The sequence below is a fragment of the Notamacropus eugenii genome, chromosome Y (assembly GCF_028372415.1).
Source record: "Notamacropus eugenii isolate mMacEug1 chromosome Y, mMacEug1.pri_v2, whole genome shotgun sequence".
In the NCBI taxonomy this organism is placed as follows: domain Eukaryota; kingdom Metazoa; phylum Chordata; class Mammalia; order Diprotodontia; family Macropodidae; genus Notamacropus; species Notamacropus eugenii.
Genome location: NC_092880.1, coordinates 11,606,212 through 11,619,369, shown reverse-complemented (window position 1 = coordinate 11,619,369; position 13,158 = coordinate 11,606,212). Strand labels below are relative to the sequence as shown.

Below are 13,158 nucleotides of genomic sequence, written 5' to 3'. Positions count from 1 at the left end.
ACAGCAGAGGCAGGTGCGACAAGGTTCAGGCTTGTGAGTTTTTGCTTGTGAAAAGGCCCTGGCTGAGGGGGGGGGGGGGGGTCTTTGGAATTACTTTGCTCCCTGTGGGGATCATTTTTATTAACTTTTTGGTCACCATGACGAATTTGGCTTTTTGGTTCAGGGATTTGGCTTTCTAATGTCTAAATAATTGTTTTTCTTCTGCCTTGTATATATAGAATCTTTTGTATTTTTGATTGCCAACAACACTGGAATATTTATAGTCACCACCAGTGATTCAGGCTTCAAGGTGATTTAAGCAAATCTTATGGGCCTATTAATGAATGAGAAAGATCTTTTCATTTACCACCGGTAGTGTGGATAGTGCCTTGGTGATACAGCCTAGATTCACAAAGACCTGATACTTTCTACCTTAATCTGTGTTTTCTTCAGTTTCCTTATCAGAAAAAAATGGAATAATAATACTTATCTCCAAGGATTATTTTGAGGATTAAATGAAATAATATTTATAAAACGTTTTACACAATATACTAGATAGTCTCTAAATGTTATCAGCAGCAGCAGCAGCATAATGATACTGCAGTTATAGCACTATACTACCATATTGTGGTAACAGTACTATTACTATTCTAGTAGTAGTGGTAATAGTATAGATATATAAGGAACTTTCTTAAATTTATATTAATGATAATTATCCCCCAAATAATAAATAATGAAAAAATAACGGCAATTTTCAGAGGAAGCAATCCAAACTATCAATACTGATAAGAAAAAAAAACTGCTCCAAATCAGCAATATTTAAGAACACAAAATAACTCTGAGACTTAAGCAAGCCCACTCTCTTCAGAAGGACAAAATTTGACAAAGATAGCAAATAAAACATGCAGGAAGGACAGGGGAAGAAAAGTTACACTAATTATTTTTTGGTAGAATTGCGTACTGGTTCAGTCATTCTGGATATAAATTTGGGAGTTATTAAAATATTTTTACTCTTTACCTAGAAAGAGTCTTTTGCAATTTGTGCCCTGTTGATCAAATAAAATGGAAAAGGACACACATACACATGTGTGTTTTTGTACAAAAAAAGTGTGTATATGTGAATTTATGCCTACATAATACATGACAGCTCTTTTATGGTGGCAAGAGACTATAAACTAAAAGGGTATGTATCCAACAATTGGTGGGTGTATAAAATATCATACTATATAATTGGAATGAAACTGTATTGTGTACAGGAAATGAAAAGGACAGTTTCAGATATCTGAGAGGGCTATTATAAATTGATACAGAGTGAGCTGATTGGAAACAAGAGGACAATTTGTACAATGAAAACAGCCCGGTAATAAAAAAATAACATTACAATGACAAAGTGACTTCAAATCAAATTCTCTGGTCAGTGAAATGAACATCAGTGATTTCAGAGGAATAATGATGAAACACAGTACCAACCTTTGGGCATAAATGTGGTGAACTCAGTGTGCAGAATGATAAATAGATTATTGCAGGAATTTGTTTTGTTTCATGATGTATATTTGTTTCAAGGTTTCTCCACTGGTGTGGGAAAGAAGGCAAGATGAATTTTCTGCTAAATGAAACAAATATACTTAATTTTTAAAGACTAATGTCATGCTCATATTTATTCATCTTTTAAAGATTATTGTTTCCCTCATATTAAAATGTTACAGAGTAAAGGCACAGATCAACTAATTTTTAATAAATACCTACTGTATTCCAAACCCAAACCATTCTTAAATTTTTCAAATACTGCCTTATACAATATCCAGTTGTGTTCATCAGTTGCAGTCAGATATATCCCCCCTTTCATAGCTTTGTTACCTTAGAATTATAATGAAGTCCCACATAACTCTAAAATAAATTGAGGTGTTTTTTCATACCATTTGGACTCTGAGTAACTAAGAGAGGGAAATGTTGCAAGCTATCAAATCTGATGAACTCAGGTTTGTATTTTCTTCTACATTTTAGCCAAGGTCAGCTATTTTGAAGATTTTATAGAACACATTTAAAATTTAATTTTACTACAGAATAAAAAGTTATTGAACTAAAAGTACAAATTCAAATAATAATAATAATAATAATAATAATAATGAAAAAGCTTTTCTAAGAGCAGTTTGTCAGAGAGGAGTGATTGAGAAGACTGAATTTTGCCTCTATTAACTCATTGCACTACATGAATAGTTCTGCATAATCTTGGTTTCTCACAACTGATGCCAATAAAACATATGCTCTGTGAAATGCTACAAAGCTAGATAAGTTTTAATTATAAATTCAATGGCAGATAGTTTTATAATCGCCCTCCTCTATCCCTTCCCTTGTTTTGTTCTTCCTGTAGCCTCTCTTTCACTATGCCAAGGGGAATGCTTTTCTTGTGTTACCAACTTCCATTTTATCTTTCAAGCATTGTTCTCACATTACTTCCATCTTTTTGTTCTCACTGAAGGATAAAAAGAATTGGTCCTTTATTGAAGGATCGATAATCCTTTTCTCATACCTCTTAAAACATGATGACTTAACCATAATTGACATACTTCTTTATACTGACACTTTCAGACTCTGTCATCATCACTTTGACTTTTCTCCTTTAAGGTATATTCCATCATGTTGCCTTCTTTATCACAATTTTTTTTCATCTTTTCCCCTTAAGATTCTTGAAGTTTTTATCTCACCAGCCTCTCAAGCATTGCTTTTTCCCTTTTCGTCAGCTTTGCCCAACCTGTTGGTTTTGCAGTGGAGACTGAGATATTTTATTTTGTTATTAAATTTTCATATCTCTTACTATTGGAGGCTTGTGCCATTATTTCGATATGACTATTTTTAGACTGATTTTTCCCTGAAAAGGAAGTTTAAAATAATAGAAAAATAATTACAGACTTTTTTTTGATACATGTCAGAAAAAATGCATATGAGTCAAATGTGGATAATTTAAGAAGTATGCCCCAATTGATAGGTGGTCAAAAGGATTTGAACAGGATGTTCCAGAGAAAGAAGTTCAAGCTAAAAATAGCCTTATTAAGAAAAGGCACAAATCACCAACAATAAGAGACATGTAAATTTAAAACAACAACCGTAACAACAAAGCTTTTAAGCTCCACTGCAAAACCAACAGAATGACATAGTTTCAAGAAAAAAAAAAGAGATAAATACTTTAATAGAGCTGTTGAAAACAGATATGTTCATTGACATTTTATTGCAATAGTGAGTAAATCTAGCAGTTCTGGAAATCAATTTGGATTTAGGTCCTAAAAGTTCTTAAAACATGCTTACCCTTTTTTGATACAACATCACTGGTAGAGGCATACTTCAATTTGTTCAAAGAAAAAGTAAATGTTTTTGTATATGATACAAAAATATTTATAATAGCTGTTTTTAAAATTAATTTATTTGTTTTCAGTTTTCTACAATCATTTCCACAAATCTTGTATTTTCTCCCACTCTCCTTCCCCAAGATGACATGCAATCTTATATGAGGTTCTGCACATACGTTCTCATCAGCCATATTCACATATTAGTTATGCTACATATAAGAATTAAAATGAATAGGAGAAACCATGAGATAAACAAAACAAAACATACCACAGGAGAAAATATTCTGTTTCATTTTGTGTTCCAATTCCATAGTTCTTTCTCTGGATGTGGATGCCATTTTGCCTCAAAAGTCCTTTGGGAATATTTTAGGTCCTTGCATTGTTGTGAAGAGCTCGGTCTACCATAAACAGTCCTAGCACTGTGGCTGTTACTGTGTAGAATGTTCTCCTGTTTCTGCTCATTTCACACAGCATCAGTTCACATAAGTCCTTCCAGGCTTCTCTGAAGTCCTCCTGTTTATCATTTCTTTTAGCACAAAAGTAATATATTACATTCATATATGACAACTTGTTCAGCCATTCCCCAATTGATGGGAATCCCCTCAATTTCCAGTTCTATACCACAGCAAAGAGAGCTGCTATAAATATTTTTGTACTTACGGGACCTTTTCCCATTTTTATGATGTCTTTGATATACAGTCCTAGAAGCGATATTGCTGGGTAATAGCTGTTTTGGTGAAGGTGAAGTATTCAGTTCTAAAAGAGTGTCCACAATTGGAAAACGACTAAAAATACTGCAGAATGGAAAAATTTTGTGATGGACGAAAGGATAAATAGCACAGTATCAGAGAAACTTGCCAAGAACTCTAGGATGGAGAGAGAGGTGATCAGAACAAAAAAATTACAAAACAAATATTGCAATGATAAAGAACTTTGTTAGACTGAAATCTCTTCTTAAAGCAATGACAAGATTCCAGGAGACTGATGATAAAAATCACCTTTGGACAAAGAATTGATGAAACAAGTACTGATTGAAATAGATATTTTTTGACACATCAATGCTAGAATTTACTTCTTATTACTGTCCATCTTTGTTACAAGATTTTTTCACTGTAAACTGTAGCAGGAGAGAGAGAAGTTTTTTCATGTAAACAATAATTCATTTTTACAAAGGCCTACTATTATATCAAGGTTGATTTATTTTTAAAAGAAAAGTTCATTTGACTTTTAGTTCCCCTTTTGATAAACTGATATAATATGAAAGCATCAGTGAAGTAACTTTTATTAAGTACTTATTCTATTTAAGAGCCACAGGTATTCTGCGTCTCTCAAGTTTCTGCTTTCTACAGTTTCTCATTGTAGTCATCATTAGTAATTGGATTATTCCTTTTCATACACATATCGCATCAAGATTGCGCTGAAGACCCATACACTTCTAAAATTAAGGGGAGGTGTCTCCTCAACATGTGCACCTTGAGAAATGAAGAATTAGAGGTGCTTTAGGAAATCAGATCTGAGACTGAACTATTTCTACTGTCATTTTTTTCTTCCAAAATTTAGATCATGTCAGCAGCTGTGAAAAATTTAGCAATTAAATGAAAATTCAATTTCCCCATTGCATGAAAATCATAACTATTGCACTAAAAGTGAAAATGCTAACAGCCCTTTATTAGAAGAGGGTTTTAAGAAAACACAAGATAATTTCTAATAACTCACTGTCTTATGTAGATGATTCTGCATAACCCTAGATTCTCTCAGTCTATGCCAATAAACCATATGCTGTCAGATCTTACAAAGATAGAGAAGATTTACTTAAGGTCCCTTGATGAATTGCCTGACACTGAATGACCCACATAACATAACTGTATTATAGCAGGACAGTAATTTTTTCCCCCACTAACTGAACTACATTTAAATGAAATTTAAAAAACAAAACAAAACATCAACAACTGTAAGCTAGTTCTAGGAAGCAGATACCAGGCTAATTAAATCATAGGTCTCTAAAATATTGAATCAATCAATTATGGTAGATTGGATGGGAGGACACTAGCTTTTGAGAGTTCCGAAAATTTATCCAGATGATGGTATATGAGTTCAGAAGGATTCTATGAGGCAGTTCATTAAAAAAAAAAAAAGTGAGATGACCAATGCAAAAGTTTGGACAGGGGATGAAGAGGGAGAACATCATTTGTTATGAACAGAGAAAAGCCTAGTTTCTTTGGATCACAGAGAATTGGAGGGGTAATAATGTCCAATGGTATTAGAAGACTTGGTGAGGACTATGTTTTGTGGGGTTTCAAATGATAAGATGGTGTGAATATCCTCAATCTGAAAAGAATTCATCCATCAACAATGATTTCTTGGTCACTCACTTTAAGCAGAACAAAATTCTTTGCTTGAAGGAAGATATTAAGTTTATGCAAACCAAGATCTTGTGTGTAAAATAACTCATTGTATCCCAGGTACATAAAAAATAAAAAAAATGGTTAGTCATTCCATCTGAAAGTTCAAGAAAATTGTAAAAGAGAGTTAGTATGGAAAGTTATATAGTCATAAAGGAAAATCTTAAAGCAAATAACTTTTTTTCTTCTATCAAGAAGGAAACAGTATACCGTGATGTAGTTTGCAAGAAATGTCTTCTAATTTACTCCTGAACTGTTCCATCTTTTACAAATCACAGTTTTAGATGAGTCACTAAACTTGTGTGGACCAGGATTTTCCTTCAGTTAAGTGAGGAAGCTAAGCCATTTGATCTCCAAGATCTCATCCTATTCTAACATTTTGTGATGCTTGGGTGGTAACAGAATAATATTATAGTTGTGGCCACAGGGCAATGACAAGGAAAATGGCACTGAAGAAGGTGATGGGAAATTTTTCACATTTATGTTAGAAGAGTCAGTGACCCAGTCATTTCCTCCACCTGCTTGAGGGGGTTAATCAGGTTAACCAGGACCTAGAATTATCATTCTTAAAGTTTTCAATGTCATTTAAAGTGTAATGAAAGTTATTAATGACATCTCAAGATAACACACAAATAAGAAACACATAGAATTAATTGGAAACCAATTATATTTGAGTCATTACAAGATAAGCTGACAATTCAATGTTCCCCAGGTAGTAATCCTGTCAAAATCCCTTGGGTACTATGGTGATGAGATCCTGGCACTGGCAGCTTTCCACTATGACCCACTTCATTCTCCTTTGATCTGTGTAACAATCATGTGAAATGACTTTTCACTATCAAGAAAGGAAGGGAAAATGAATTAAATAATCCGTATCCTATTTCCCAAATGAACCATAGCTTTGCGCTGTGGAAGACTCACTTTAATTGACTAGAGATATTTTCTCTTGTCCTGAACATCGTCAGATGAACTTGGAATGTCAACCCTCATCTGACAGAGTTCTCTTATTTCCTTGGAGGCTGAGATGCAGTTCTGGGATCATAAAATATGATACTCAATATAAAAGTAGTTCAGAGAGTCATATTGGTCATTTTTTAGGGAAAAGCAGAGCTTACGATGGAGGATTAGAATCACTGAATAAGTAGATGCTTCAAGCCAAGTTGCTCCTTTGTCCTTGGAAAATTCCAAGAACTGGAAGTCAAGGAGTCCTTGATTCTTTTACTTTCAAAGGCAGGAGCCTCTTAAACTGTCCCTATTGAGGAGTCTAGAAAAAGATATGTTTCGTAATTAGCCTGATCATTTCCTTTTTGCTGAAAGGGGGATACTTAAAGCAGGACAATTCAAATAAACCATCAAAGTACCTCTGTTAATTGTCGTCTAAGCAGCACAGAGTCAGGGAGAAGGAATCACTGCACATAAGCACATGAATTGTCTGAAGGGATTGTTCTGTTTGCTGGACAACATGAATTTTGCTTATTAACACATATTTTATGATCTCCATCCTTCTGGATCTTATAACTTGAATAAGCCTCTTCTCTGAGTAATTATTTATTGACCTGGTATTTGGAAACTTGTTTTCAATGTTTTGATGACTATTAATTCAATATATTTGGTTTCCTTTCTAGTTTTCAGCATTTTATTTTATGCAATAAAAATCATGATTCTGAAAATAGATGCAAATCCTTAAAAAGACTCACATCTCCGCCTCCCTTTCTCTATCTGTCTGTTTTTCTCTCTCTTATCAAAATGAGTAATAGCACCAAGACTTATAATCTAGGGAAATACAAAATGAATCACTAACTGATTTTATTTTTCTTGGAGAAAGAGAAAATCCTACTGCACATATTTGGAAATGAAGATCAAGAAGTATTATTATTAAGATGACATCACAACTAAGACATTTTTTAAAAAAATATCATCATATTCTGATTATTGAAATACAGTATAGAGAAAATGGAAATGAAGAGAGGAGGAAAAGGTTTCAGAGAAGGACACAGTGAGAAGAAAAATAGGTTTCCATTGCAACCAATTATCCCATTGTCAACCAGTCCATTGACACAATTATTGTTATTGTTTTTTGTTATTAGAGTGTGCAATTCTCACAACACAACCTGATATTAAATGGTTCCATGCCAAAAAACTCTAGGTTGTTCTGAGTGAGATATAATCTGCATCATTTGACAAAGTATTAGGAAGCAAGGGCACAAGTAAAGCAATAGAAACAGCCCAATTCTCTCCTGAAAGGAAGATGTGGTAAAGTAGTGAAGTCAGGGTGATGCAAGTATGGGGAAACCCAGTTGCTCCAAAGCACTGTAGCAGAAGGCATGAGATTGAAACCTGCTAAGGAGACTCTAGTCTCAGTAAAGTAGTGGCAGTTCTGTAGTGCAAGGCTTTGGTTACATGGGAGTTTGCACATTGCCTCCATCACCTATTCTTTGAAAATCATAGTCTGATGCTCCTTTTTACAGATATGTGGCCATCGAAATCTTGGGATTTTTTCCTTAGGCATTATTTTAGGTCTTTCTAGGCCAAATTGTTGGTTTTCCTTAGAAAATATTTTAAGGAGCTATATAATGTTGTGATATAAGAGATTTATTATATATCTCAAATATGTCCTGGGTGGGTCACTTTCAAATAACTCTCAATCTGTAGTTTAGTGGTGGTCACCACGATTTTGCCCCTTTCTCTATAACCTTCACCGCTTTTTGTAATCTAACAGTAATTGTCTTCAATTTCATAACATTTAGAGCTTGAAAATTATGCATAACCAAAGGAAGGAAGGGAGGGAGGGAGGGAGGGAGGGAGAAAGGAAGGGAAGGAGGGAAGGAGAAAAAGCATGAAGTATAAGAAAGGGAAGAGAGAAGGAAAGTATAATAACCAGATAATTAGAAAAAAGATAACTAGGAAAAGAAAGATTCCTAACAATTTCAGTTATGCGTATTTGGAATGGAAAACAAAGTCTTCCTCTACCCCAATCCTCAATGGCATTGGTGAAGATCTTTAAGAAAATCTTAAACACTTGTTGCTTCTTTGCTGAAGGAGTTAATAGAGCTAGGGGCCATAGATTAAAGTTCCTTCTAAATCTGAAATATTATAATTCTACTTTTCTGTCTTATTTTTTAATTAGTATCACAAATTAATTTAGAAAAGGGAGGAAAGGTGTTGTAATTGTGATTTGGTTTTATTGTTATTTTTCCAAGTTTTTTTATCCACCTCTTAGTGACTCTATTTGGGATTTTCTTGACAAAAATAATGGACTGGTTTTCCATTGCTTTTCCAGCTCATTTTGCAGATGAGGAATTGAGGAAAACAGAGTTAAGTGACTTGCCCAGGGTCAAACAGCTTGTGTCGGAGGCCAAATTTGAACTCAAGAAGTTTAGTCTTCCTGATTACAGGACTGGTGCTTTATTAGCTGCATCACCTCGCTGCCCTTATGTGCTGATATCGGAGGTTATTTGACTCTTCCTTTCTTTCAGTGCCATTAACCTTCCTTTTTTCCCAGTACATACAGTCTCAGTGATAACCAGTGCATCTAATTAGTGTGAATATAATCATATGGATAACTGAGAGGCATTATAGTGATTCTCAATATATTATTTGGCATATATATTTTAAATATTTGAGTTTTTGATTTACAGAAGAAAAAAGCATTTCCATAACATAGTATAAGAAAGATGATTGCACACGACACTGTAAATTTACTCAGTTCAACTTTTTATTCCTTTGAAATAAGTAATGAAATTATTATGCAAATTTCAGTGTTTTGCTTATGTCCTTTCCTTCCCTAAACTAGAGATGACTACCATTAGACATATATATGTATATATAGATAGATGATAGATAGATAGATAGATAGATAGATAGATAGATATAGATAGATAGATAGATGTATACTTACATTTACAACACATAATATATACATATATGGATTGTTTATGTGTACGCATATGAGAGTATATGTACATATATAGGTACACACACACACCTGAATGCGTGCATGCATACATACATGCTATATTCCTAGTTCTTTCTCCAGAGGCACAGAGAATCTTTATACTTCCCTTACAGTTAATGCATTTGTTTTCATAATAGTCAAAATGACTTTATGCTCAAAGACATTCTTAAATCAATATTGCTGTTACTTCATACAATATTCTCTTGGTTTTGCTCATTTTACTCTTCAACATTTTATGCAAATATTTCCATTTTTTCTATAATCATCAAGCTTATCACTTGTCTAGCAGAGTAATATTCCATCACAATCATATACCAGAACTTGTTCAGCCATTCCCCAAATGACAGGCGCTCCCAAAATTTCCAATTTCTTGCCACCACAAAGAAACCGCTATAAACATTTTAGACATGTGGGTCCTTTTTCTTTTCTTTAGTCATCTTCAGAAAAAGATCTAGCAGTGGTATTTCTGGGTGAAAGTATATAGGCAGTTTAATAATTCTTTGGGCATAATTTCAGATAGCTCTCTAATATGGATGTGTCTGTTCACAATTCCACCAACAATGAAATAAAGTCCCAATTTTTCCATATCCCCTCCAATATTTTTCACTTTCCTCTTTAATTATTTAGCTAATATTTTAGGTGTCAAATGGCATTTCAAGGTCGGTTTAGTTTGCATTTCTCCATTCAATAGTTATTGAGAACATTTTTCATATACATGGAAATCATTTTTTTTTCTTTTTTGGAAAACTGCCAGTTCAAATCTATTGGCGATTAATCGTTTGTATTTACTAATGATTTTACGTGGAAGAAACAAGAGTGAATGGATAAGAGTGCTGAATTTAGAGTCAGAAGTCATAAATTTGAATCTTGGCTTTTTCAATTACTACCTACATAACCTTGGGAAAATCACTTAAAATTTCTTTCTGCTCAGTGTCCTTACCTGCAAAATAAGAAATTCCAACCAGAAATTTGCCTGTCCGGTCTAGATATGTGAGGTTTTCTTTCTCCTTTCAGTAAAAAGTGAACTTGTGAACATAAACTACTAATATTATCCCATTTCTTTTTTGGATGAAAAAAACCCAACGATTTTCTCAAAAGGATTGATAGTTTCTTGAAATGTAACTAAAGAGGTTGACTTGAATTCTTGGAGAGAATATATGAAACGTATTGTTACTGAACGATTTGTGATCATTCCCAAGACATCAATCAACAGAAAACAACGAATTTGAGTAGGAATAATTCACATGTAACTAATCTTATTTCCTTTTTTGATATGGTCACTACAGTGATAGATGAACAGAAGGAAAATGATGATATATTCCAAGTTAATCTATCTGTGAATAGATGTCATACATATGTGCATATATCTATACACACGTGTGTATATATGCTAATTACACTTGCTTCACAGACATATATGTGTGTATATATACATATATGCATATATGCACACATGCATGCACTTGTACATATATACCTATATATATTGAAATTTTTGCTGAATTACAGAAGACGTAATATCAATATAAGGATTGTGATACTCACATTGTGCTTTGACCTTATCAGAGCATATCTGGAGTATTCTGCCCAGTTCAATGTGCTACGTTTTAGAAAGGATATTTACAAGCAGTAAGACTTCCATAGACTGACAATGAGGAAGGTGAGTACACTACATATTATATTCTATTTTATGGTTTAAATGAGTGGAAATGCGTTTTATTAAAATAAAATATTTATGGAAAACATGGTCACATCTTGAAGTATTTGAAGAATGGTCATATGGAAGGGAGATTCCTGACTCCTAATTTACTCCACAGATCAGAAGTGTAAACAACTATTACAAGCTATGAAGATATTTATTTAGTTCTGATGAAAGGGAAAATTTCTTATCAATTAAAACTGTGAAATATTGTAACAAGAGGAAAAAACGACTGAATCTAGAAGGACAATAGGAGATAAGCAGGCAGAATGCCAGTTTTCAGCAAGTATTAATTAAATGATATGTACATAGAAATTTATTCTTTCATAAGCAAGCTCAAGACATGTTTAGAGTGGATCACAATAGATTGTGGGAAATGTATGTTCTTTGTAATATTCCACGCATTATTTAAAGGATACAAGTAACACTAAAATACTTGAGAACAGACAATGACACAGTAGGACACAGGATTCCCTGGTCTGTTTTTCTAATTCTACTTTCCTCTATTTAAGTAATGATTAGTTCTCATCTATTTCCTTCCCATTTTCATTAAAGACATAGAAATGAAAAACAATGTGACTGAATTCATTCTCCTTGGACTGACACAAGACCCAGTGAAACAGAAGATAGTATTTGCCATCTTCTTGGTTTTTTATACTGCAACTGTGTTTGGAAATCTGCTCATCATTTTGACCATCAAAACGAGTCCCACACTTGGGACTCCCATGTATTTCTTCCTGACCTACTTGTCTTTTGCAGACTCCTGTTTCTCTAGTACTACAGCTCCCAAACTGATTGTAGACAACCTCTCTAAAAAGCAGACTATCTCCTTTGATGAGTGCATGACCCAACTCTTTGGAATGCAGTCCTTTGGATGCATGGAAATCTTGGCCCTTATCCTGATGGCCTATGACCGCTGTGTGGCCATCTGTAAGCCTCTGCACTATACAGTCATCATGAACCAGAAGATGTGTGGGATTTTAGTCATATTGGCCTGGGTGGGGTCTTTTCTACGTTCTGTCACTCAGACTTTCCTTGCCTTCAGTTTACCATTCTGTGGTCCCAATGTGATTGATCACTATTTTTGTGATGTGCAGCCTTTGCTGAGACTGGCCTGCACTGATACATATGTCATAAACTTATTGGTTATTTCTAATAGTGGGATAATATGCATGAGGAGCTTTGCAATTCTAATATCTTCCTATGTTTTTATCCTTTATTCACTAAGAAATCGTAGTGTAGAAGGGAAGTGTAAAGCCTTGTCCACCTGTACCTCCCACATAATTGTGGTCATAATATTCTTTGTTCCTTGTATTTTCATATACACTCGACCCCCAATTATCTTCCCTGTGAATAAGTTGGTGTCTGTATTTTATACCATTGGAACACCTTTGTTCAACCCCTTGATCTATACACTGAGGAATGCAGAAGTAAAACATGCTATGGGGAAGCTATGGAGCAGGTGAGTAAGTTCCCATGGCAAATAGCATACATACTCCCATTCCCCACCCCCCAAGTTACTAGCACGTGACTTCACAGCTACCTACTTCACTTTTCTCAAGTGTAAAATGAGAATAATAAAAACATCTATCTCACAGGGTTGTTATGAGGATCAATTTAGATAATATTTGTAAAGTCCTTAGCACGGTGCACAATCACAGTCACCTTCTGCTTCAAAGAAGTTTTGGAACAATGTGAAAAATAAATATTATCTGCTTGCACTTGTCCCTGACCCCTGAAATTATGAACATAATATGAAAACAGTTAAGTAAAGAATGA

General features: G+C 34.1%; 1 protein-coding gene across 1 annotated transcript; it reads left to right on the top strand.

Moving 5' to 3' along the window:
* The first annotated feature begins 11,942 nt into the window (after nt 1-11,942).
* On the top strand, nt 11,943-12,845 carry LOC140516576 (olfactory receptor 4C11-like). Its single transcript, XM_072627509.1, has one exon. It carries the CDS (start codon nt 11,943-11,945, stop codon nt 12,843-12,845), a length of 903 nt encoding a protein of 300 aa, XP_072483610.1.
* The last annotated feature ends 313 nt before the right edge of the window (nt 12,846-13,158 follow it).

Excerpts from the sequence above, each read along its gene's own strand:
- LOC140516576 (XM_072627509.1), top strand. The coding sequence starts at position 11,943 with ATGAAAAACAATGTGACTGAATTCATTCTCCTTGGACTGACACAAGAC.